The sequence below is a fragment of the Centropristis striata genome, chromosome 20 (genome assembly GCF_030273125.1).
Source record: "Centropristis striata isolate RG_2023a ecotype Rhode Island chromosome 20, C.striata_1.0, whole genome shotgun sequence".
In the NCBI taxonomy this organism is placed as follows: domain Eukaryota; kingdom Metazoa; phylum Chordata; class Actinopteri; order Perciformes; family Serranidae; genus Centropristis; species Centropristis striata.
Genome location: NC_081536.1, coordinates 25,545,784 through 25,572,239, shown reverse-complemented (window position 1 = coordinate 25,572,239; position 26,456 = coordinate 25,545,784). Strand labels below are relative to the sequence as shown.

Genomic DNA, 26,456 nt, shown 5'->3' with positions numbered 1-26,456 from the left:
CAACGAGTGAAGAAAAGACTGGTGTTTTATACTGTGAGGATGATTGCTGGATCAGGTTCACCTGGTCCTGCCTGTGAAACAAAGCCATGTCCATGCACTCACACACGCAGAAGGTAGACAGGGGAGGAGACACAGGAGGATCAGACAAACAGGGAAAGACAACAACAAACAGAAGGGGAAGGAGGAGTTGCCAGGCAAAGATCCTGACACTCTGATCAGACATTAAAGTGGTAGCTAAGAAAAAAAAAACGTTGTGTTGAATATGGACCAACTTTACTATCTTTACGAGACATGGAGGAACAAACCATTTTATCTTGTTTACTAGTTCATCTCAGGCACGATACTTCTGAAACAATTAGAATATCGTGAAAAAGTTCAATATTTTTTGTCAATCATTTCAGAAAGTGAAACTCATACATTTTATAGATTCTTTACACATAGAGTGACATATTTCAAGCCTGTTTTTCTAGTAATTTTGATTATTATGGCTTACAGGCCCAGATTGAGAGTCCATTTAATGTCTCAGGAAACCTTGTTTTGAGTTAATTAGCTGACACCATATTCTAATTTTCTGAGACACTGAGTGTTTGGTTTTCATTATCTCTAAGCCAAAATCATCAAAATGGCATGATAAACAGGCTTGAAATATTTCACTATATGTGTAATGAATCTATATAATATACGAGTTTCACTTTCTGAAATGATTGGCAAAAAATATTTAACTTCACAATATTCAATTTTTTTTTAGATGTACCTGTAGATCCCTGCACTCAGCTACAATGGCTGTTGCAGAATGCTACTCTATAAAGGTGTAAAGAAATGTCATCATCTGAGTTTGTGTCTTTTCAACCAACACAAATATTTTATTTAGATAAAGATCAGAAGTGGTAGTTGTATAGTAGTTTATACACCAAGTCACCTTAAATCAGGAAAATGTTGTATTTTCTAACATAATTTTCATTGGCAATGCAATTGTTGAGTCTCATTGTGTTGATATAATATTGGCATATACATAATTAGGAAATATTTTTCAAAATACTCATACTGTACTTTTGATAATTTTAGGACGTACATAAAAGCTGATGCACCAACCTTTTAAAAAAATATATAACAAGCAATGTATAGAAGATAGAAAAAATATCTGTTTTCATCACATTATTTGTGGTTTTCCAAATAACAAATTTGTATAGATCGCTACTTTGGATCAGACTCAAAGACAATTGTTTGCAGTGATTTATGTAAAAAAATATGGGTTATTTAGCTCATGTAGCTCTCTCTGACACAGTTATTGGGTTTGGTGTGAGTCCTTGTTTCACTGATTTTCTACAACGGAAGTGGTACATGCAACGTCATAACACTGACTGACAGTTGGAAAAAATTATCCCCACCTTATTCTTAGCCATCACTGCAGTGAAAAAGGACAGCAGAGGAGAGAAGAAGACAGGTCACATCATCACTTTACATTACAAAACCAGAGACCAGACATGAATCCTCCTCAAGAGCACATGAGTGACTGAAGGCCTTCAACTGGTAAGACTGGTGAGGCACAGCCAAGTAGCTGTAATAGTGTACAGGAACATCCGCACCCAGTATGGATTAGAACAGTAGTTCTCAACCTTTTTGAGTCGCGACCCCCAATTTAACATGCATTTTGTCGGCGACCCACGCTCACTGAACAGAAATTGCTACTTTGGGATTTGTCAGAAAAGACACAAAATGACCAAGAAATTACATAAAATTAAGCAAAAAAGGACTCAAATTGACCACAAAATAACAAAAAATGACCACAAATAAACAAAAAATGACCACAAAAAGACATAAATTGACCAAAAAAGACACAAATTGACCAAAAAAGACATAAAATGACCAAAAAAAGACACAAAATGGCGCAAAAAAGAAACAAAATGACAAAAAAGACACAAAATGGCGCAAAAAAGAAACAAAATGACCAAAAAAAGACACAAGATGACTAAAAAAAGACACAAAAAGACCCACAAAAACCACAATTGACCAAAAAGACACAAAATGACAAAAAAAGACCACAAAATGGCCCAAAAAAGACACAAAATGGCCCAAAAAAGAAACAAAATGACAAAAAAAAAACACAAAATGGCACAAAAAAGAAACAAAATGACAAAAAAAAAGACACAAGATGACCAAAAAGACTAAAACACATTAATACATGAACACTTTAACACAGTGGAGACAGAGCTGACTTCTAAAATGATTTGGCGACCCCCAGAAATTATCTCGCGACCCCAATTGGGGTCGGGACCCCAAGGTTGAGAATAGCTGGATTAGAAGTATCCCAATCCTTATGGGACACACCACCAAAAGTGGTTGAGAACAACAAGACTGAGACTCTCAGATTCTAGACTGACAGACTAACTACTGGCTAACCAAGCGGACATCACAGTGTTGGTGGACAAACAGCAGAAGATGGCAGCAATAGTAGATGTGGCCATACTAGCTGACAGCAACATCAGGAAGAAGAAAATGAACACGATAAGATTGGAAGTACCAAGGGTTGAAGGAACAGCTGGAAGAGATGTGGAAGGTCAAAACAAACGTGATCCCCCGGGGTAATAGGAGCACTGGGGGCTGTGACCCCCAAATCGTGGGAGTGGCTCCAACAGATTCCAGGGTTTGCTGCGTGCCGCGCACATGTTCTGTGAGCAAACTCACAGTGTGTTGCCCATAGAAAACCTATATAAATCTGCCACTGGAGTAGATCTATGTTATCTGAGTACTTCTTCCAGCAGTGCTCTCAGCCTTCATGTGTATCCCTTCCTATGTACCCCTGGCAGAGCCTCACGGTGACGGGAGTCATATTTGGGCAGAACATTCAGCTTTTACTACTTTGGGGAAACTAGTTGTTTTTTTCTCCTGATTCTGTTTGAGTGACTCAGTCTAAATCAAAAGTCTAACCAGGAAACGAGCTTCTGGTAGATGTCCTGTATACAACCTGTTGCACTGCTTCTCCTTATATAACTGTGGTTATCTACATGTTCCCTGTTAGATAAATGGCAGTTATTCATGTCAATTGTGATGACTGCATATATCACCTTTTCAGACAAGAACATGTAAATAATGATATTAAATAACCTGGAATCCATCTTTAAAGAGTGGTATGAGTTCCACCATTGAAGTCATTTTGTCCTAAAAGCATGTTTAGTGTTAAGTGTCGCACACCAAGTAACAAATAAAATATTTAATTGTATATCCAATGGAAAGCAGATAATTCAATAAATTATTTCTTTCTTTCCTCAAATGAAATTTTAACAGGTTATTTTAAAATCCTGCACTGACTGTTTTAGGAGTTTCCAAGGTCTTCTACTGTCCAAAAAGCACATCCAATCGAGGTCAACAAGAAAGGAAAAGCCAACATTGAAATTGGAGAAACAAGTTTAGTGTCATTAAAGTGGTGATTTGTTACAGTCTGCAGCTGGTCGCTCACTATTAATGAACACATCAGACGGTTGTTACAAGCCAGTCAGTAATGAATAAATCACTTTAGTCATGGTCCATAGTCAGTGAGGACAGCAGTCTGGTAGAGCGGGCTGGTCACATGATTTCTCCCTGCCCTCTGGGCCCAAACAGGGATCTCATTAACCAGAGTCTGAAGACTTTTGTGAACCTTTTCTGTGATTATAGCATATTGGAAATTATTTTCATGGCATTAGTTTTTGAAAAAGAATCCAGTCTGTTGTTATTTTTACCTTTTCTTTCTGCAAGCCTTTTTTTTTTTTTTTGGCAGGAGTCAGTATTTGTTAATCTCACAGATACAAATGTCGGCAAGTTGTAGTGAATCAATTTCTGACTTCAATCAATCAAATTCATTTGTCAAATGAAATCATAAAAGGCATAATGCAAATAAGCACATTACACCATCTGGTGACTAAAGTCAGCTGGGCAGTAAGTGCTTGTGTTTGATTTTTTACCCTCCTAGATTATTGTACTGAAGCCCTCATCCCACAGCAGTGATACAGGCACGGAAGTTTATGGCACTCTCTCAGCGACTTGCTGGTATAATGTTTGGCCCCCGTTGTGTGACATCAAGCTGTCTTTCTCCAAAACTTGAGTCTGTTTCAACTGCAGCCCAAACGCACTACACACACTCAAATTAATGGGATAACCAGTCAATCAATCAATCAATATCCTTTATTTAACCAGGTAAAATTCATTGAGATTAAAATCTTTTTCAACAAAGATTTGACAAAGTGTCTTCTAAATGCAGCTTTAAGCAGAATTTTGACACATAGAAAAATAATCACGTAAAAGATTGTGCCGTTCAGCACAGCAGAATCTAGCCAAGTCTCGGTGAAACAAAGCACACCACAGCTTGTGACGTCCTGCTGGAACCCTACACGGGCATGGAGGTCGCCCAGCTCACCATCCATCACCAGCACACTGTCCAGCAGAGAAGATCCATTAACCGTGTTTTAGTCCTCATCACTTGCCTCAGTGCCTTTTCTGATGTAGAAATGGACACAGAGATGGTTTTGTTTGTGGTTTGGGTCATATCTGGTGCACACCTTCTACATTTGAAAACATTGACCAGCCAGGCAGCAGAATCAGCAGGAGAATGGTAGTGAATCCCTCTCCTGATAACAAACTCTACCTATTTCAAAGGCTGAGCCAAGCAACTCTGCAGAGACACCTCGTATCTTGTATCCGTGATGTCGTTCTTTGGTCACTACCCAGGGCTCACTATAGGTGAGGGTTGGAACCTACGATGATGAGTGGTTTTAATTTGAAAAATTGAAAGTCCGAATTGCCTTGAGCCAGACTGGTTGGGGTATGTATGTAAGAGGAGGAGGCCCAGATGGGTGTAAAGTTGATCTGAAGTATCTGTGATTAATAACGTGATATGATAACTATGACAAAAATTGAAAAGCTTACATCACCATTTTGTATGGACTTTTAAGATGGTTCCCAACTTCAGCTTGTCCAGCACAATATCAGGTTCAGTATGAAATCATGGTGTAAGGTGATGACAAGTGATTTAAGATTAAGCTTGCTGAATATTAGACTAATTATGTGTTTACATTTTGGCATATCTGCATATTGGAAAATTTGCTGGTTTGTCCTCTAGCAGCCAGCAGTACTGATAACAATAACTGGATCACATTTAAACTGAAGAAAAATGATCTGATCATTTTATTGTGAGCTTAGATTGGAAGACAGAAGAGGTTTCCTAAACAGGATTGTGCCCATTTATCCACTGTGTTACTCTCATCTTTTTATTTAACTTATGAAATAGCCAAAACACAGAGAGTAGTAAGAGTGGTCCTCTGATTATACTTTACAGCAAGCCACTAGCAAAGTATAATATTTAAATTCATGGGAACAGGTGTTAGTAATGGCCTGATTGGGGTGCTAGAGGAAAGGTCACAGGGTCACTGTCACAATATGATTCATCATCTGGGGATATTGATTATCAACATCTGCCCAGCTGTGTCCTAATAGCTCACCTTGGATGTGTGAAATGGACATATCAAGACATTAAGCAAAAATAGACTGGCAGACAAAGTATAACCCCTGTATGGAGCCACAGTATGGTCAAATTTAATTACATAATTTTAGGAAATATTGTAAAAAAAAAAAATGAACACCACAGCTTCTCTTTCGTGTACTGTGTCCCTCTGTCTTTCTATCTGTGTTTCCTGTCCGTCCATGTCTGCGCCTTCTCTGCCTGGTGGAAGTTGAGCCATTGATCATATGGAGATCCTCACTGATTTCTGCTCCAAGCATCAGCCTCTGCACAACCAGACATTCATCAACACACACACCTCGCCCACACTGTTTTGTGGATGTAGGTACATGTCACATAAAGACCAAAATATTGTATGTTTTAGATTTCAGAATGGCTTCTATTAAATCAGTTCTGGCCTAGCATAAGTACATGACCTGCTGAATGGGCACTGTTACTATTATTTATAGTAATACTGTACTAGTATGGTAGTATTAGTAGTGCTTGCTGTGAGAGTAGTCAAAAGCTGTGGCAGTTGGACGAGGCAGTGCTGTGTGTAGCTGCTGACTGCTGTCAGGCCTCTGGATCTGTTTCTGTGTTCAGAGGCCACGTCCTCCCCGAGACTCCCAAACATCAAAGTGTCAAGTTTCAAAATTCTGACTTGAATGCTCAGCTTGATTGTACCGAACACTTTGTTTACTTGTTTGATCACTTTCACTGATTACAATCAAGCTTTTCTAAGTCTTAGCATGTTTTATTTTGATAAAGCCCAAATGTATTAGACAGTTAAATGTATGCCTTAAATATGTCTAACTGCTGAATGCATCAGAGCTTGTCTTTGTCACAAACATGTCAAAACTAGCAGCAGGTTATGTGTCATTCCAGGCAACCCAGCAGTCAACAAAAACACAAACTGAAAACTTGAATTGTCAAACTACCACCAAATTATCAAAATGTGGCTTGAACAACAAGATCTCCAACCTAAACGACAAAAATGAAAACACTGTCACTACCACCCATAACGACCATAATGTGGTTTGTGGTACAGAGCTTCATTTTTCATTATCATAGACTGACTAAAGGTCATTGTATACAAACGGTTTGCGGTTGTAAAAAAGGCTGCAGTTTCTATAGATTAAGCTACAAAAACTACAAAACACTGTAGCAGTATAGAATGTATGTGTTGCAGCAGAATGTTAACAGCCTCATCCGTTTCTTTACAATAATCAGTGGACACTTTCTATACATTTAGTGATGTCCGTTTAGTGATCAGTTGTTGTTAGTTGAGTCATTGTCTTCAGCACTCCAGTTTTTTTTTCTTATTTGCATATTTTTTTTACTCTCAATCTTAGTCACTTTGTTATACTTTCGAAAAAAACCCAGCCCAATAAACACATTGAACAAAACAAAATATATAAGAAAACAAACATGTCAAAATATAAGAAAAAACATGCAAATATAGGAAACACACATGATAATAGCCTATAGGAATAACACACAACATGGAAATACAAGAAAACACCCGTTAAAATATAGGAAAACACATACATGTAAAAGTAGCAAAACAGGTTAAAATATAGGAAAACACATACATGTAAAAATAGCAAAAGAGGTTTAATTTTAGGAAAACACATGGAAATATAGGAATACAAATAAAGATTTAGATGTGAGAGGATTGCTTCATATTTTTTTAATGTGAAAGGAATAAGATTCATGATGTTTTGCTAGAAGAACAATAGCAAAGTGTGTAACGAGCCAGAAGATTACACAGAGCAGCTCATCCAATGCTTTAACACACGTGCCAATTGTGTATGCAAATTAAGAAACATTTGCTTGTTTTGTGATAAACTGTCTAATTTTAGAGCGCAATTCTTAAGTGGGCCCGTTCTATTTTCTAATTGGACTCCTCCTCCCCTCCACCTTGCCCTATAATTACAGAGAGAGAGAGAGAGAGAGAGAGAGAGAGAGAGAGAGAGACGGGGCAGTGGGGGGGTTAAATTGATTGCCATCCAGTCAGCAATAACTTGTTACTGATGGTCAGTCGCTACTGCTTTTGGTGCATCATCCTCCACCGAACCGGTTCGGCTCTGCCTTGGTGTGGGTCACCCTAGAAAAGGAAAAGTGTGTGCGCGACGTGGAGGGACTGGGAGTCAGCTGTGTCCCTGCAGCCGGCAGCTTTGCGGCCAACATGCGGCTGCAGAAACACCTGTAATCTCTCTGCTCCACTTCACTGCAGCCTGTCTGCTTTGAATCGCTCTTCTCTAAACTACCACAGTCAGGTGTGACCCGCGGAGCCGCCATGACCTCCAAGGACAACTCCAAATGTCCAGCGGTGCTAGAAGAGCGGAGGCACAGTCCGCTGGATCAGCTCCCGCCGCCGGCAAACTCCAACAAGCCGCTGACGCCATTCAGCATCGAGGACATCCTCAACAAGCCGTCTGTGAGAAGAAGCTACCCAGTGAGCGGAGGGCTGCAGCACATCTCTCCCGGAGAGAAGTTGCCCTCGGCGGGTCACAACCTGTCCAGCCTGCCGCTGCTGTGTCAGACTTCCCCGCTGTGCGCACTGGAGGAGCTGGCCAGCAAAACCTTTAAGGGCCTGGAGGTCAGCGTCCTGCAGGCTGCCGAGGGTAAAACCATTTTTTGCTTTTCTTTCTTTTTCATTTTTGTAATGGGTATTATCATCGTTTTGTACCACAATTAAAACAACATTTATTTATTCATTTAAACTGGTTAAAAGAAAAGGAAAGGAAACAAAGAAGTTGTTTCTTGTAAAACAAAAGTGCATTAGAACGGAATCTAACTGCGTTTACATTCAATATACTAGCAAATATAAAAATACTAAAAACGTTTAAATTAAAAACAATAATAATAATAATAATAATAATTACAACAATAATAATGTTATACATTAGTATCATTATTATTAATAGTAGCCTATTTATAGCGTCTACATTCGATTAACTAGTTTAGTGAAATTCTGACATTAGTAAAGACATTAATAATAATAACAACAATAACAGTAATACCGTATAACATTACAAAAACTATTGAACTAGTTGTTTACTAGTTATTTTCATAAAAACGAAAAGAACTGTATAATCTAAATTCATTTTGAAAATGAATGTCGATCTGCACATATCTTGTGAAGAAGCATCCTATAATATTAACAGTTAAAAGTTGTTTTTTTAATAGGCTACCCTAAATTAAAAAAAAATAATAATAAATTGTCCTGCAGTGATGTAACTGATCACATTAATCATTCTTCAGTATTACTTGAGCAGAATATCATTGGAGTGGCTCTGAAGTTTTGAAAGCTTACAGTCGTTCTGTGCGCAGGTGCGTTTCGTGAAGCCTTTTTTTTTTTTTTTTCTTTTAACCTTATATGACCTAATCTGTTCATAATTTCTGCCAGGTCGAGACGGTCTGACGCTCTTTGGCCAGAAGAACACCCCGAAGAAGCGGCGGAAATCTCGCACGGCGTTCACCAACCACCAGATCTACGAGCTGGAGAAGCGCTTCCTGTACCAGAAGTACCTGAGCCCGGCGGACAGGGACCAGATCGCCCAACAGCTCGGTCTGACCAACGCGCAGGTCATCACCTGGTTTCAGAACCGGCGGGCCAAGCTCAAGCGGGACATAGAGGAGATGAAAGCAGACGTTGAGTCGGTCAATGTCGCGGGCGCTGTAGCTCTCGAGAAGCTCTCCAAGCTGGCCGAGCTGGAGAAGTGCGCGGCCGGCGGTATGGGCGAGGGGACTGCATCCAGGCCTGAGCCGGTCTCCTCCCGGCCCCGCCACGACACCACCGAGAGCTTGGACTCCAGCAGAGCAAATGCGTCGCCTCCCTCGCCGTCATCGTCGTGGTACACAGACCGGCTGAGTGTCAAGTGTTGCTCAGAGGACGAGAATGAGGAGATTGACGTGGATGACTAGAGGCGCTATGTCAGTGGTCATCTGTGAAGGGCCAAATAGCGCGATGTTTACAGACAGAACTCTGGCTTCACGAGGATTTCTTCGTTTTTGGTTGGAGAGCCACAGGACAGCTGCGGGACACCGTAATAGAGAGATTATGAGAAGGAAAAAGACAACAAACATGCAGGTGCTTATTCTGGCTAATCAGTGAACTATATCACAGCATGTATAGGCTATGTTTAGATTTTCAAACAATACAAATCATTTTATAAGCTCGAGCCAACTGTTTTCACCTTTTTGATATATTCTTGATTAATTCTAAAATGGGAATTGCACACAGAAAATGTGAAGCTTATATCTTGTAATAAATCAAGATTTTAATATATTTATAGCTAATGCTTTGTACAGACATAAAGTGCCTTCAGAATGCATAAAACTGTACATATTTTTGGCCAATTGTAAATTTTACTGACAATGTTAAAAAAAAAAAAAGAAGAAGCTTTATCAAATACCAAGCACTGGGTACGTTTCTTTAAAATCTTGCTGTTGAACACATTTATCATATATCATATATAATATGTCGAATTATCACTGGGTCTTTCGTGTATTTGGGAGTCCTCTGTGGGAAACACACAAACTGATGTCGAGAGGCCCCGAAGTGTGTGTGTGTGTGTGTGTGCGTGTGTGTGTGTGTGTGTGTGTGTGTGTGTGTGTGTCTGTGTGTGTGTCTGTGTGTGTGTGTGTGTGTGTGTGTGTGAGAGAGAGAGAGAGAGAGAGAGAGAGAGAGAGAGAGAGAGAGATCCCGAGGGACAGATCTCCAGCAGCGCGCAATAAGGACACAAGCGCCGCACCGGCTGCCGTGTCTGAGCGCACAAAGGCGGCCAGAGGAGCGTGTTTCAGAGGCCATATGGTTTCAGGATTTTCCTCTCAAATACGAGTCACTTTGATGGATTGACTTTTCAACAATATAGCCTCCTTTCCTTTCAAAGCACACACGCGCTGTGTTAAAACACGGCTATGACTGTGAATGCAGCTCGGGGGCTGCTGGGGTCACCTGTTTCTTTCTCAGCTGTCTGCACTATCATTGTGTTTATGTAGCCTAGTTAAGACCAGAGTTCGCAAAAGAACTGCAGGTATAAATCAGCAACGTCAAATTAAGACGTCCCCTTTTGATTCAAAATAGTTCCCAAATATAAGTTTTGCTCACGTCCTAACTGGATAATAAACTGTCAAAACGTCGACATATTTTTGGGATAAAATATATGTACACAGTGTGAATTCAGCAGCACAGACACGGCAGAAAACGATCTGCAAAAAAACTCTAAAAACTAACTTCAAAATACAGTAAATCGACCTCCCCGCTGACGGTCCCGTACTGGGCCGCTGATCCATCCACTTGTGCTGAGTGAACAGAGTTTAGGCAGAAGCCTGAAAACAATCTTTCCCCGTAAACCATCAAACACCGCATGGATGACGACTTCTGGCTCTTTCAAACACGGCAGGGTTCAAACTATAGGCCTAAGTCCTATATTTCACATGTGGGTATGTATAAATGGCCTAAATCAATATATTTTTAATATGGTTAAGTAATACCAGTCTTTGGACGTGGCGTCGCCGTCTGATCACAACCATTACGCAGCCAAATACATTGTAAACCAAATGTTTTTAAATGTACACATGTTGGTTATAATATAATTAGTAGTTCCTGGTTTGTAAGAGAGGGTCTGACTGGACCATTAATGAATATGGAAAAAAAGTCTCCATCTGGCCTTCCACCTCATAAACACGATGCAGTTGGACCAGGGCCACTTTTGGCCAGTACAACGTCACCGTCCGACCAAATATGAATTAAATTGATAATTATTTTCTAATTGTAATGGAATTCCCAATATCATTGCTGTAATTTTAAATAAAATTAATCATTGTAAAAATGGTTCCTAGTTTGACAAAATCCGAACTCACGGTCGACTTTTCTTAGTCAGATGGAGCATTTCTTTTTAAACAAACCAACATCATGTCGATTTTCACCAGTGTATTGTTTCCATGAATATATGTAAAAATAATATTAATAATAATTACTACTAATAATAATGATTAAAAATAATTATGATAACAACAACAATAATAATAATAATAATAACAATAACACATACATTCATACAAGCGACCATCTGGCGGTACATTCTCAGTTTAAATCAAATGTGACTCATAAATTCATGGTTCAAAAATAAAGAAAAGAAACATGCATGGAAAAAATGTCTTATTTCTTGATTTTATTTGACTTATTAATGTATTTCTATTACTATGCGTTCAGGCTGCTTACACAATAGGTTATCATTTATTTAATCGGCCAACAACTAAACAACTGGCTTCTGTTTTTCTGTCATTTATTGTTATTTAAATTGTTATACAATTTCCCATGGAGTTCATCATTGTTTAATTTTTGAGAAATAATAATATTAATACTAACAATAATAATAATTGATAATAATTATTATCTTATGCCATTATTGCATTACAAAAAAACATTTCAAGTTCAATTGAAATATAGCCTATAAACACGATACAGTTACTTTCATTTAAATGAAAATTATATAATCTAAATCAATTTTAAAATTAATTGTTAGCCGTATTCATTTTTTATCTTATTTCATTTTATATTGTTTTTATTATATGCAAACACAAGAGACAAACAGTGTTGTTAAGAGGATGTTCCGTGACTAATGGTTACTGATGTAACACATATAGTATTCTGTTTTTACTACAAAATTTACATTAAAATAATAATAATAATAATGTTATTATCTATTATGTTCTTTACATAATTATGTAACTGAGTTATATTTTCTACTACTAATATATAGCGTAATGCAGTGCTGTCCTGTGTTGTGTTGTGCTCTGCTGTGCTCCTGTGTAGTACTGTACAGTACAGTACAGTACATTGCTGTGCAGTGCAGTATTATAAACTGTTCTGCTAGCAGAGGACAGGAATGCACTACACTTTACAGCACAGCATTGCATAGTACTATACAGGAATGCACTGTACTGTGCAGTGCTGTAAAGTACAGTACTGTAAAGCGCAGTGCTTTGCTGTGTGAGCTGCAGAGTAAGCGTGGGAGTCTGCAAGCAGTGTGTTAAGCATTTGCTTGTGCCCTGTGTTTCTATGTGACAGGATTGAGCTGGAAAAAATGAGCTGCCTCTGCCGCAGGGCACAGCTTGATTGATCACTAAATAGGGTGGATTTGAAAGTTTTAGTTATAACGTTCCTGTTGAGCCCCTTAACACTTCAAACTTCAATTTTACGGGCTATTGAACTAAGCGTGTCCCTGACAAAATTGATATATGTATTAATTTACTATAACCGGTGATTAATTACTATCCACAAAGAGAATTATCCTAGAAGTTCTCCCTCCCCCCCTCTAGATTTGCATATTAATCAAATTCTAGTTGATAATTCAGATGGAGAAATGGATTTAGCATTGCTGGAGGGCATAACTCACTCTCTCTGTTTCTCTCCCTTCCCTGGGGCCTGAGCTCTCTCTCTCCCTGGCTGCTAAGCTGCTTGTCGAGTGTATTAAAATCAGAGATGCAGAACGAGCTCGGCTGGCTATTTGGTGAAAACAGAAATTGCATGTCCACTTTTATGATGTGTTCATGCTGAGCAGGCTCTTCTTAATGTGGCCTGTCAGAGCAGCCTGGGATTTACTTATAGCAGGCAAGGAGTGTGTATGTGTGTATGTGTTGGTTGATTAGGGTTGTGTATGCATAGCATAGGCTTGTGGGGGTCACCTGTGTGTAAATCCAAGTATAATGATAAATGGAAATGAATGCTTTGGAAGATGTGAAGAAAGAAATCATACTGTAGATTATTCAAATAATGTGTTGACGGAAGCAGGAAGCTTCTGCATGCCCTCTAAGCAGCCTTATCTAAATACCTCAGAAGTTTAAATATATCAGTAATATCATCAGGTAGGAGCTCGCTAGTATCTAACTAATTTTCATGCATTTTTCATACATGCTTCCCTGCGTTGCACATAATCAAAGCGGACCATCCTCCTACAAAAAATGCTCATGTATGTCATCTGTGCAAGCAGCCTATTGTGAGCCATATTTGTATTTGTTGTATGCACTGATCCTCAGTCCTCTAGTGGCTGTAGTAATTATGATGTATGAAAAGGAGGAAGTCAGGTGAATTATTATAAATGGTGACAAAGTCCAAAGATGAAGCCAGTCAGGGTGGATCGATGGGTTAACAGGACTTCCAGGAGACCACTGTTTGTTTCCTGTGTGCAATGAAAAGTAAACATTAAATTATTTTAAATGGTGTTGGTATATTCTGTGACGTCACATAACCAAAACCATGATTTTTTTACTGAACATATCTAAGTAGTTTTGTTGTTTTAATCATAGAAAGGAGTAGTTTTGGTTGCCACTCCTTACCAGTAGTTCCGTTTCACAACGTTGTTGTCACATGGTTAAACTTTGACAGTGCAACTGTTTCACACAGTTAAATAGAATGGACAATAGTTTTGAAAGGCGATGACAAATGCATTTTTCTGTCATAAGGCAAAGGTACATGTTAAATGAAACATACATGTTGGCATGTGTGGGTTTTTTTTCTATTTGTACAGATTGTAGGTATAACTTACAGTGGCCGACAAGGGTCAAACGGACGGCAACGGCCCAATACGTCTCAGTTTGAGAAAACAGCTTCAAGTACAGAAACGATGCAAAATCACAAACTCAAACACAAGTCTAAACGAGGTACAAAACAAGGAACGTGGTGCAAATTAAAAAACGTGCTGCAAAAAACAAAGACAAATGCATCATCATCATCAAACGCGCTGCAAATGGAGAAACGATCTGCAAACCGAGAAACGATCTGTATGGGAGACTGTGATAAGAGGGCTTTTTAATGTATTATTAAAACGGGTGTTTTATGTCAAGCAGGCTAATCTACATGCAAACATATATAAACACATATATACATATATATAAAATCAAGTAAAAGTCACATTACCGTTCCCGCTGTATCTTCATACACTGTTGGGATTCAGTCAGCTGTTCTGTCTCTCTCCATCCCGTGTGTCTCTCTATTGAGCTGTTACGCTGAGGGCGCCCCCTGCAGGTTTGGAGCATGCAGCGTTTTTCGTTTGCAGATCGTTTCTCGGTTTGCAGATCGTTTCTCCATTTGCAGCGCGTTTGAGTTTGTGATTTTGCATCGTTTCTGTACTTGAAGCTGTTTTCTCAAACTGAGACGTATTGGGCCGTTGCCGTCCGTTTGACCCTTGTCGGCCACCATAATAACTTGTGTCCACTCAGTAGCAGAACAAAATGTAAAGAAAAATTACAAGAAAACAAACCACCACATTGACTTTATCAGCATGACATTGCCAAAACTGGCAACCATATATAAGTGTCTTGAAGAGGAACTGGATTTGCTCTGCTTTGCTTGAACAGTGGCTCTCAACATGTGAGTCCTGACCAACAAGGGGGTTGCAAGATCATTTCTGGGGGTTGCCAGCTTGAGCAAAAAAAACACACATTTTAGATAGAAAGTGGTTTACATTATGTAGACTACATTATGTACACTATTACTGTGTAGGTTTAGTTGCATTCATGTGCGTTATCCAGTGCGTAATTTGTTAATCAGGAGGTTCAACAATACAGAGAGTGTGCTGTTAAGATAGGTCAGTACGAGCCTGGTTACACTTTCAACACCTAGGAGCTGGAAATGGCTGTTAATTATAAACAAAACTGTCATCATAAACAAAGAATATTTAATTTACCAGAGCATTCACAGTAATAACTCAAAACCAGCAGGGCAGGCTATGTAGAAACAGCTGTTTGGATGTTGGATCAGCTAATCAACTTTCTTCACACAGAGGTCAAATGGCAATAGGGCCACTCTGAGTATGTTACTCATACCACCCTTTTCTGTCTTCTCAGTCCGTGGCCTAGAGGTTAGGAATCGGACTTGTAACTGGAGAATCCCGGTACTGACAGGTCAAGGACTGAAGTGCCCTTGAGCAAGGCACATAACCCCCCTGCATAGCCCCCTGGGCGCAGTTATGTGCAGCCCACTGCTCCTTGCATGGTGTGTTCACTTGTGTGTGAAAAAGGATGGGTTAGATGTAGAGGTTGAATTTCCCCATTAGTATTATTATTGTTATTGTTATTATTATTATTATTATTATTATTATTATTATTATTATTATTATTAATAATAATAATAATAATAATAATAATAATAATAATAAATACAATGTTTTGTGTGTATCTGCAGAAACACAATTATAAGTAAAGGTGGAATTGGTTTGATTTCATAATTAAATATGCACAATATGTTGTTGTTGTCTACAAAAGTCTTTGTAATTGATAATTAATAATCATTGAAACATATTTGGATTTTAAATCTATAAAATATTACATTATAATTTAATGAATTTCTGTCTCTGTCAATATGTTTATTATATATTTAATTATCCCCATCCCCTTATTATCACCATCACATTTTCAAGTGACATACAAGAGGTCCGTGGTGTATTCTTTATATTTTAGGGGATCCTTGGCTGAAAAAAAAAGAGAACGTCTGGACTTGTTTCATCCATCCAGTAGCTTAGCATGTGGGGACTTGGCCTGGGTACCAGAGGATTGCTGGTAAGTATTCTCACAGACCAAGTCCAGAGTGGGCACTTGTGTCCTGTGAGGCAGCCCCTTCGCTCTCTCATTTCATAATGCATGAGAACATGTGTATTTGGGCCTATGTATGCATGAATGTTGTCAATGTTGTTTGATGCAGCTAAAAGGCTGCATCAAATTAGGGAGACAACACAAGCTGGCTACTAATTAAAGTTATTTATTTGTACCACAGGACAGATCAACCAAGAGAAGTGGGAGAGACCCCATTACCTAGGGGGGTCTACATGAGCAGAACTACTGGGCCTGACCTGTCTTGTCTCTAACCATGCCTTGTTGGAGTTTGCCCGTGGCAGACAGAATACTAGGGCAGATTAGTATTCCACTACTGAGTGGTGTAGGGACTTTAAGTGTATGGATAGTTCTAAATGGGGCACCATTTATGTTGGGAACATATGATTACAAATAAATGAGCACTTGCAAATGGGCACTATTTATGTTGTCAAAGGCATTATCATAAATGCTATCAGTCACATGGGGAAATCAAATGGATGAACCTGAGCAACACTTGTGTGAGTCTCATGGTTCAAAAGTGTGGTTAGATGGCTATCAGAATTATTAGATGGCCAAACCGCATGTCTTCAGAGAAAGGGTAGTAAACCATAAAGATGGTTGTAGGGGAGGAATAGCCTCTCCTGTCTTGGAGGACAATGGGCCATGTGCCGAGGTGTAAGCTTTGAATTCTTCTCCAAAGCTGTGTCGGTTAAAAGCCATTAAAGTACATTACAGCCAGGTTAAAGTACATTGCATGTGAATTAGTGTGTGAGCAAATCAGGTAAGCTGGTAGAATTATTCTGCATGTGTAACTTAACTTAACGTCTGTGTAAAGCAAGATTAACATTCAACTTCAAGTGATGTGGCTACACAAACATTACAACAATAATAATTAAAAACACATAAACCAAATCACTGATTACACTGATCACTGATTTGCTTTCTTGCAAATTAAGTTTTGTTGAGGCAGTCTTCTCTGGCTGTTGCAGTGAAAGTTATATTCACAAATCCAACTTTTGATGCACAGATCAATCTGGAGAGTAGGTTGTAGGATACCTTGTTCCTTTCCTGCAACAGCATGCCTGGCAGACCTTACCTGACAAAAAGAGAAGAAAAATGCATTCAGCTGTCCAAGTAAAGAATAGTGGTGAGTTGAGATTCTGTTCTGTGGGGATGATACCTTGGACGCATTAACAGGCTCCCCATGGTTAAGCACTTAAGATTTTTGTAAAGGCTACTGGGAGGTTGAGGTTGCGAGAAGAAAACAACTGTTATGACAGACGGGGCCTCCACAAGTGCCGCACTAATGCACCTGAAAATCAGCACATGATGGATGATGCTCAGAGGGCTTCCATGGCAGTTATGCATGGTGTACCTTGATGATGTTCTGGTATACAGCTCCACCTTGAAGGACCCACTCTCTGCACAAAATTGTCTTCAGGATTCAGATGGTAGGTCTCAGATTTAAAGGTCCCCTATTATGCTATTTTGAATTTTTAATACACGTCCAATTGGCCTTTAAATCCAAGTCCACCTGAAGTGGAATAAGTCCCTGATTACGGACGGTTTTCTTTTTGTTGTAATCTGAAATTAGAGGAAAAATAGCGTATTATGTGAAATTTTAAAGGCTTTAATTTTGAAATTATACAGAATGTCCCTAGGGATGTCCACTGTCCACCTGAAGCGGAATGAGTCTCTGATTATGGAGGGTTTTCTTTTATTTAGGGCGAAACCCTCCATGCATGGTGAGGAGCTTTCTTGTCTTGATATCAGTAGCTTCTATCTCCTCCTTTGGCCAGTTTATGATCCCAGCAGGGTGTCTGGTGACTGGCTGTGTTGATGACTCGGACCTTATTCCTACCATTCAGCTGGCTTTTCAGGAGCTGTCTTACTCTCTGGAAGTATTTGGCTGTGGTTGACTTCCTTGCAAACTCCTCATGGTTTCCATTGGCCTGTGGTATCCCAAGGTACTTGTAACTGTCCTGGATATCTCCAATCCTGCCCTCTGGTAGGTCAACCCCTTCAGTTCTGATCATCTTGCTTCTCTTTTATACAATCTGGCCACATTTGTCCATCCGAATGACATCCCTATATCATTGCTGTAGATCCTGGTGGTGTGGATCAGTGAGATTTCTCGTTCATTCTTGGCATACAGCTTGATGTCATCCATGTAGAGCAGGTGGCTGATTGTTGACCCGCTTCAGAATCTGTATCCATAGCCACTCTTCGTGATGATCTGGTTGAGAGGGTTCAGGCCTATGCAGAACAGCAGTGGTGACAGTGCACCCCCTTGGTATATGCCGCATTTGATGTTAATTTGGGCAATCGACGTCAAGTTGGCCTCTAGGGTTGTCCTCCACATTCCCATCAAGTTCTTGATGAAGGATCTTAGTGTCCTGTCAAACTTATACAGTTCCAGACATTCCAGTATCCATATGTGCGACATTGAGTCGTGGGCTTCTTGTAGTCAATCCAGCCAGTGCACAGGTTGGTCTGTGTGTTCTTACAGTCTCTGTGGACTGCTCCCTCTGGTGTTACTGCCAATTCCTTCCTCTGCACTGCTCATGTATTTATCCATGTGCCTGCTCATCTTAGCTGCAACAATGCCTGATAGGAGCTTTCATGTTGTGCAGAGACAGGTTATTGGTCAAAAGTTGGATGCGGTAGTTCCTTTTTAGGGGTCCTTCATGATTAGGACCATCCTGCCCTCAGTCAGTCACTCTGGGTGGGTGCCATCCCTTAGCAGTTGGTTGAATTGCACTGCTAGGCATTCATGGAGTTCCTTTAGCTTCTTCAGCCAGTATGCATGGATCATATCGAGGCCCAGTGCTGTCCAGCTATTCATCTTTGACACTCTTACTTGGATGTCTGCCATTTAGATGGTTACTGGTTCCTATTCTGGGAGGTTGCTGCGGTCAGCTCTCAGATCAACCAGTCATTGGGCATCGACACTGTGGCCTTTCTCCCATATGGCCTTTCAGTATTTCTCCATATCAGCTGTTGGTGGGTCTGACCGGCTGCTGTTATTTCCCTGCCACTGAGAGTACACCTTGGCTGGGTCAGTGGAGAACAGCTTGTTTATTCTCCTGGCCTCTGCCTCTCTGGTGTATCTCTTCAGCCGGGTGGCCAGAGCGGATAGTCGCTGTTTGGCAGTTTCAAGTGCTTCTTGTATGGAGAGTTTGCTGTATTTCCTGGGCATCCCTATATTCATCCAGTTCTCTTTCTGCAGTTCAGCCAGCTGACTCTCTGTGTTGCCTTTATCTTGGCCTCTAACATTCTCTTCCATGGGAGGTACTGTCTCCGTGTGTCCATCTTGTACCCTAGCTTCCTGAAGATTACTGTTGCTGTACTGTGTATCAGCTTATTGGTCTCTGTGATGGTTTCTGTGGGGATGGTTCTTAGTGCAGCATTCACGTCCTCTAGCAGATCTTCTGAGGGTACTCGGCAACTCAGCTTCGGTATTCGCTGTGGGTTCCAGTTTTCTATCTGGTTCTCGATCTTCCTTCTCAGGTCAGCATCTCTTGTATTGAGGCTTCTGGGGCTTGGTACCCAATCTCGGATTGTGGGGACGATGATGACATCCCTCTGCTGACCTGTAGTCCTGGCTCTCCCCATGCCATAGCATTGTTGTAGTATCTCATCTCCTCTCATCAATCTCTATGTTGTAAGTTGTAATTTTCACAATAAGGGATCTTTAAACCTAAGTAGTACCATCCATCGAAAAAATCCTGATCAAAGGTAACCCAGAGATTCCTTGTGGTGGTGTTGGAGGCCAGACTTGTGACGTTAATTAAATATTTCGATTATGTATTGTGTATGTATTTTCCAGTCTTTTTAACAGGATGTGATGGTCAAGTCTAATGTACAGAGACAAATCCTTTATACGAAAGTCTGTTGTGTTTTAGCAATAGACATGGCAAGAGGAGACAATTTAAGTGACAATTTGAAATTGGATTAATTTTTCATTGACTGAGAATCCGTCCAAAACTACATACATACAGAGAGACGGACTGCAGTGCATAAAGCCCTCATTACAAAGATGTTTACACATTTAAGAGTTAATTTGCACTCTTCGACAGCGATGTGGAAAACAGTGAAATGCTCAGATGTGTCATCAGATGCTTCACCATATTCTCAACAGATGGGCAAGTGCATGTGTGGCGTCCACCAAGAGACCAGTACAGGCCTGAGTGCTTGACCCTGACATTGTTTTGGTCCACTCGGCCCCTCAGAGGTAAGGGTCACTGCAGATCAATACAAAGTTGTTCGAAGTGATCAAAGTTATCCTGTGATTAAATTTTTCAATCCTGATGGGACTGGTCTATCCACAATGCGCAAGGGCTCACTGAATGCTTTGATGACAATCAGTGTTTCCCCTAGGTTTACAGCTTTGAAGGGGGTGAGATAATTTCTGACGTGCATGCCCTGCGGGAGAAAATTTTGTACAATTTTTAATAAAATGTATCAATATTGTTCACTTGGAGAGAAAAATGTGAGCAAAATCCTCACATACATTTTTTCACAGTTGGGAGATACAGTGACGTAGAATCTTTATTGTCATCCTACTGTGTTACTGTGTTGCTGTTAACATGCTTTCCACTCGGGCATGGAGTAGCCAGCCCGTGTGGAAAAATAACTGGCTAGGGGGCATGCCCACCTGGAGAATGTTTTTTTTATCCATAAAAAGCCCAAATTTGGTGCCTCTCACACATTCTAATGGCACTATTCCATCATATACACTGGTCTTAATCATTGCATATTTTAATGAATTATTGTAAAAAAGAATAATAAAATAAAAGGGTATGTATTGTATGTTTTATTTTAGGCATCGTATTTTGACAGTCTTCTTGTAAATTCTGTAGTGGATTCTCTTAACACACACATTAGCTAACAATTAAAGTTGTATAAACTGACGGATGACAGACTATACAGACACTCTGCTGAGCAATGGCAACACAACGCAAAATAACTTAATATAATGAAAAGTGTAAATATACTTTCAGTAGCTTAAAATGTGACGTTATAGCGGCAAATTAGACTACACAGTCACAGTCACGCCACAGTCGATTAGTAATTAATAGGAAACCCTGGTGCGTGTGTTTGTGTGTGTGTGAAAAAATACATGAATTCTTAACACACAGATCCATCTTAAACTATCTACTACTACTACTACTCTCTACTCTCTCAGTAGTTTAAATATGTTAAACATTTTAAAAACATTTTTAACCTTTTTTTAAATGACAAACATTTTAACATTTTCCACAAGTTTTTAACAGGTATTTTTAAATCAATCTTTATGAAGTTTACCTATTTATGAATTATTTACTCTTGATTTATGCTCTTCTATGACCTATCATATGACAATAATCCATCTATCACAAAAACTCACTTTTTTTAGCATTTGTGCAAAGGCATTTGTATGTCTGTAGTGCCTACCAACACACATACTGTGAAATTAATCAACCCTGTCGTTTAGGGCCGCTAACATAGAAAACAACCAACAGGTAATGTTTTTTTTAATCACTTTTTGAAATGACCGAATTTGTCCCCATAACTTTTCAAAAGCAAAAAACGAGCATGAGCAGAAATCTTGATGAAACACATACACAATATTAAAACCAGGGGTCCCTGAGAGCCTTACTGCATTATACGTATTTGCAAATACTCTGTTTTTTCATTCACACAAAGAAAGACATTTCAACATACATTAGTGCTGACACAATGTATTTGACATAATTTTTTGTCTCCATTTTTATTTAATTTCTTAAATCATATTTATTCTTTTTTTCTCTTTTGTCCAATCAAACTGGTGTTTTGTTATTCTGATAAGATACCAACAAATATTGAAAGTTTTCTAAATCACATACTTTTTAAAAATTATTATTTCACTTTTTATGCCCTCAAATGACTATCAATAACGCTGGAGTTGGTTTATTAATTTTAAGATACCTTTTCTTTGTAACTTCCTGATGGCTTTTGGCCTTTGGTCCTACATGGGAACCCTTTCAGAGCTCCACTTTGTTCTGTTGCTAGGTGTCTTTTCCAGACTAAGCAGTCAGAATGTAAGGAAACTTAAATTGCTTGTTTCCACTGAAAGTGCAAGTAATATGAAAATAGTTTTTGAGTTTGACCTTCAGGCAGAACAGAGAATTTACACTTTGATGCACAACATGGGTCAAAAGTGATGTTCTATATCTTTGCAATAAATTAATTTCATCATTCAGTATTCCAAGTTTTCCTGAATTAACTTGATCATCGTGCATCCTTATTTTTTGTTTTCATTCCTTACTTTTGAAATAAAAAAACATTTTTGTATCACTACCCTTCTAATGCACAACATGGGTAAAAAAAATGACCCATATCCTTCACTGTTATTTCATGTATGGTTGAGTGTTTCTATGATACATCTTCAAAAATAAATGTATATTATGATTTAATATTTCAAATATTCAGTAAATATCTTGTTTTTGTTTAGCACAAATCATAATTTTACTTTATGGACAAGCACAGCTTTTGTATTTCCACATCAAGTTTGCACACATGGGTTGCAAATGACCCACATGCATTTATTATAGCATTTGGCGGGAACCTGTGAAATTAGGTTTTTTGCAAGTAGGAACATATTTCCCCGGACCACTATTCACCTGCCAGACATTTCACACCTCAGCACTCAGCATTTTTTCAATTATTCTAACCTAAGAAAATATTTTATTATAATTGTGAAAGATAGCAGAACATAGTATTTAATTAGGTTAAGATTACCTTGAGAGTGAGTGCATTACTTGTCAAAGTACAAGTTATAACTGTTACTGCTAGCTAACTGTTGACATATTCTTTTTTAGTTCGCTAATTGTATTGTAATGAGATAACTATTGTAGTTACAGTGTACCTGGAAAGTATTCACGGCGCTTCACTTATTTTCCACATTTTGTTATGTTACAGCCTTATTCCAAAAAGGGATTCAATTTATTTTCCCCTCAAAATTCTATATTCCCCACAATAGCAACATGAACATTTTTTTTTATTTTTTTTTTGCAAATTTATTAAAAGCTCCTGTTGCATCCTGTTTCTGCTGATCATCCTTGAGATGTTTCTATGACTTGATCAGAGTCCACCTGTTGTAAATTCAGTTGGTTGGACATTATTTGGAAAGGCACACACCTGTCTGTATAAAGTCCCACAGTTGCAAAAATCCAAGGAATTGTCTGGAAAGAGGAGAACCTTCCAGAATATTAACATATATGGAAAATGTGTTCTCAATTTTAAAGAAATTAATCTTAATGTTGTATTGTTACTCAGACAAACTTGATGGGAGAGAATAACTGACAATTATAACAGCCAATGAGAGGTGCTGTAATTGACGTGTTTGTGCATGTGTGTCAATAAAGTTTCTTCTTCCAGTTTGAGCAAGACTGATACCCCACTGTGTTTTTACTGCTCCAGAATCATCTTCGGTCTAGCACTGGGTAGGCAACACAGAAGGACAAGCATCTCTGCAGCACTCCACCAAACAGGCCTGTATGGTGGAGTGGCCAGACAGAAGCCACTCCTCACTAAAAGGCACATGACAGCCCGTTAGGAGTTTGCCATAAGGTGAGAAAGAAAATTCTCTGTTCTGATAAAAACAAAGATTGAACTCTTTGGCCTGAGTGCCAAGTGTCATGACTGGAGGAAACCAGGCACCACTCATAAGCTGGCCAATACCAGCCCTACAGTGAAGCATGGTGGTGGCAGCATCATGCTGTGGGGATGTTTTTCAGCAGCAGGAAGTGGGAGAGTAGTCGGGATAAAGGGAAAGATGAATACAGCAATGTCCAGAGACATCCTTGATGAAAACCTGCTCCAGAGTGCTCTGGACCTCAGACTCATCTTTCAACAGGACAACGACCCATAATACAGCCAAGATAACAAAGGAGTAGCTAAGGGACAACTCTGTAAAAAGTGGCCCAGTCAGAGGCCAGACTTGAACCTGATTGAACATCTCTGGAGAGATCTGAAAAGGGCTGTGCTCGCCATGAACCTGATGGAGCTTGAGAGGTTCTGCAAAGAAGAATGGGAGAAACTGCCCAAAAATAGGATTGCCAAGCTTGAAGCATCATACTCAAAAAGACTTGAGGCTGTAATTGAATTCAAAATGAATTGAATCCATTTTGGAATAAATCTTTAAGATGACAAAATGTGGAAAAAAGTGAAGCGCTGTGAATGCTTTCCAGATGCACTGTATGTGTTACAAAATACATAAACATGTTGCACATATTAAACATGAGCATTTGGCCCCATTCACTGCTAAAGTAATTATTTGAAACAAATTATTATTATTATTATTATTATTATTATTATTATTATTATTATTATTATTATAGTGTTAGGTCATTTAATTTTAAATCACATTTGGATGAATGGGTAATTTTTACAAAAAATATTTTTCTTCATAATGTATGGAAGGAAAAATGGAAATAATGATCTGTTGTAATCAAAAACAAGATATTTAAAGAATACTTGGAATATTAAATCATAATATAATTTTTTTTTAAAAGATAGAGCAAAGAAACACACAGCCAGCATGAAGTAACATGGGAAATGAATGTGGGTCATTTTTGACCCATGTTTTGCATTAGAAGGGTTGTCCATATGTTGTAAATCAAAGGGTTAAAAAAAACATAATATTTCATGTTTACCAGACTTGTCAACAGCAGCCTGTGGGGAAAATAGGGTACATCTCATGTCCCTTAATTGCATCCACGTTTCCCTAAGTTTCAACAGGAAGCCAGGCGAGGAGAGAGGAAATGACAGCAGCATCAGATCACAGCTGGATCAACTGTCAGTCGGCTTTAACAGCTGTGTTTGTTTGCACAGATACAGCCATGCACTAATAATAATAATAATGGTTATAATAAATAAAAAGTGTTTTCTCTGTTTAGCAATAACAACCTGCATTCTGTATTTAAACCTTAAACTGAGAACTCTGTCCAGCTCAGAGGCACGGGAATGTGTTATTTTATTTATTTATTATTTGCTTCGTATATATCCTGATTATGAATTCATTATTAAATATCCCAGAATATGATTATGTGTCTAATGAATACTGGGAATGTTTTATTAGGTTAGATGTTGAAAGGAAAACTGAAATGATGCTCCTCAGAGGTCCTTCAGAGATCCCCCCTCCTAATAAGAGCTTTGGTACATTCATAAAGTTGGCACACTAGAACAACTTCCAGTTCAAGTGAGGGACGAGAAGTGAGGAGGCATACAATAAGATAAATGAGATGCACCTGTAGTCTGCTTCACTTTAATGACCTCTCATGCTCAGAGCAGTGGTGCTCAAGCGACCTGTCTGTTATTCCTCTACTGACCCCTAGTGGTGATATAATAATATTACATGCAGGCTGCAAATTGTGCTAAAATTCAGGCAGGTTTAGTAGTTAATTTGCATCCTTTGTAAGAGTTATGTCACTGTTGAGACTGGAACATGAGGGACATAATTTCTGTGATGTGACATTGTACCGTGACATCATCTAATAAGAAGTATTATATTAAGGGACTTATATTTTGTTTATTAAAGTTCTTGTTTTTTAAACAACATAACTTGTTTTTAATAAAAATTGAGCTGAATTTCGAAGGGCATAGGTCTTTTAAGGTTAAGTAACTGAGATCCAAGCCCTATTTTAACTTACAAATTATTACAATACTACAACACGTAAAACAGTTAAAATATAGTTATCTTTTGTGTAGTTGGGATGATAGTCCTAATAAACAGATCAGTTAAAGCTTCGAGTCAAATCAACCGTGCAACAGCTTAGTCGACTTACAAATTGAAGCTACAACTTGGAATACTGGCTTTCTCTGAGGGGTGACTTCTCTTGGGAACAGAGTTAAATGTGCTGGGGTGAGAAGTTGGATTCTGGATCCTGTAAAGATGAGGAAATAAGCAGCTCCTAGATTTGAAAGAGAACTCCTGGTTTAGGCTCTTCTAGTTTGGAGTGTTAGTTTATGACTAATGAACTGTTTAGTGGGAATTTTACGTGAATGTTGGCATGTCATTTAATTTAACAGATTGATCTTGCTATATTATTTTGAACAATGGGACACTAATTGCACAGGGTTGTGTTTGTATAAGGGCATAGGTGACAGGAAGTGGTATGCCCAGGTAGGGGAAGCACGTACAGTTCTCACCAGACCAGCAGTCATTGTTTAGACCAGCACTCAGAGCGGCAACAGGAACTGGCTACATTTCATTGCATTTCACTGGAAAATGTATGTTTGTTATACAAACATACATTTACTCTGTTTTTCACATGGAGAATGTTCTTGCATTCGATGTAATAACAATAATGAGTCATCTGCATAAAAATGACATCTAACTCATTATCCCTCTAGGTCC

General features: G+C 38.9%; 1 protein-coding gene across 1 annotated transcript; it reads left to right on the top strand.

Moving 5' to 3' along the window:
• The first annotated feature begins 7,682 nt into the window (after positions 1–7,682).
• Positions 7,683–9,850, top strand: lbx1a (ladybird homeobox 1a). Its single transcript, XM_059359882.1, has 2 exons — positions 7,683–8,100; positions 8,886–9,850. The coding sequence occupies exons 1-2, from the start codon at positions 7,773–7,775 to the stop codon at positions 9,401–9,403; spliced, it is 846 nt and encodes a 281-aa protein (XP_059215865.1). The 5' UTR covers positions 7,683–7,772; the 3' UTR covers positions 9,404–9,850.
• The last annotated feature ends 16,606 nt before the right edge of the window (positions 9,851–26,456 follow it).

What these genes read in the sequence shown, in the direction of transcription:
- lbx1a (XM_059359882.1), top strand. Translation starts at nt 7,773, where the DNA reads ATGACCTCCAAGGACAACTCCAAATGTCCAGCGGTGCTAGAAGAGCGG. An exon ending in CGTCCTGCAGGCTGCCGAGG is followed by an intron (nt 8,101 to 8,885) that starts GTAAAACCATTT and finishes AATTTCTGCCAG; the next exon opens with GTCGAGACGGTCTGACGCTC.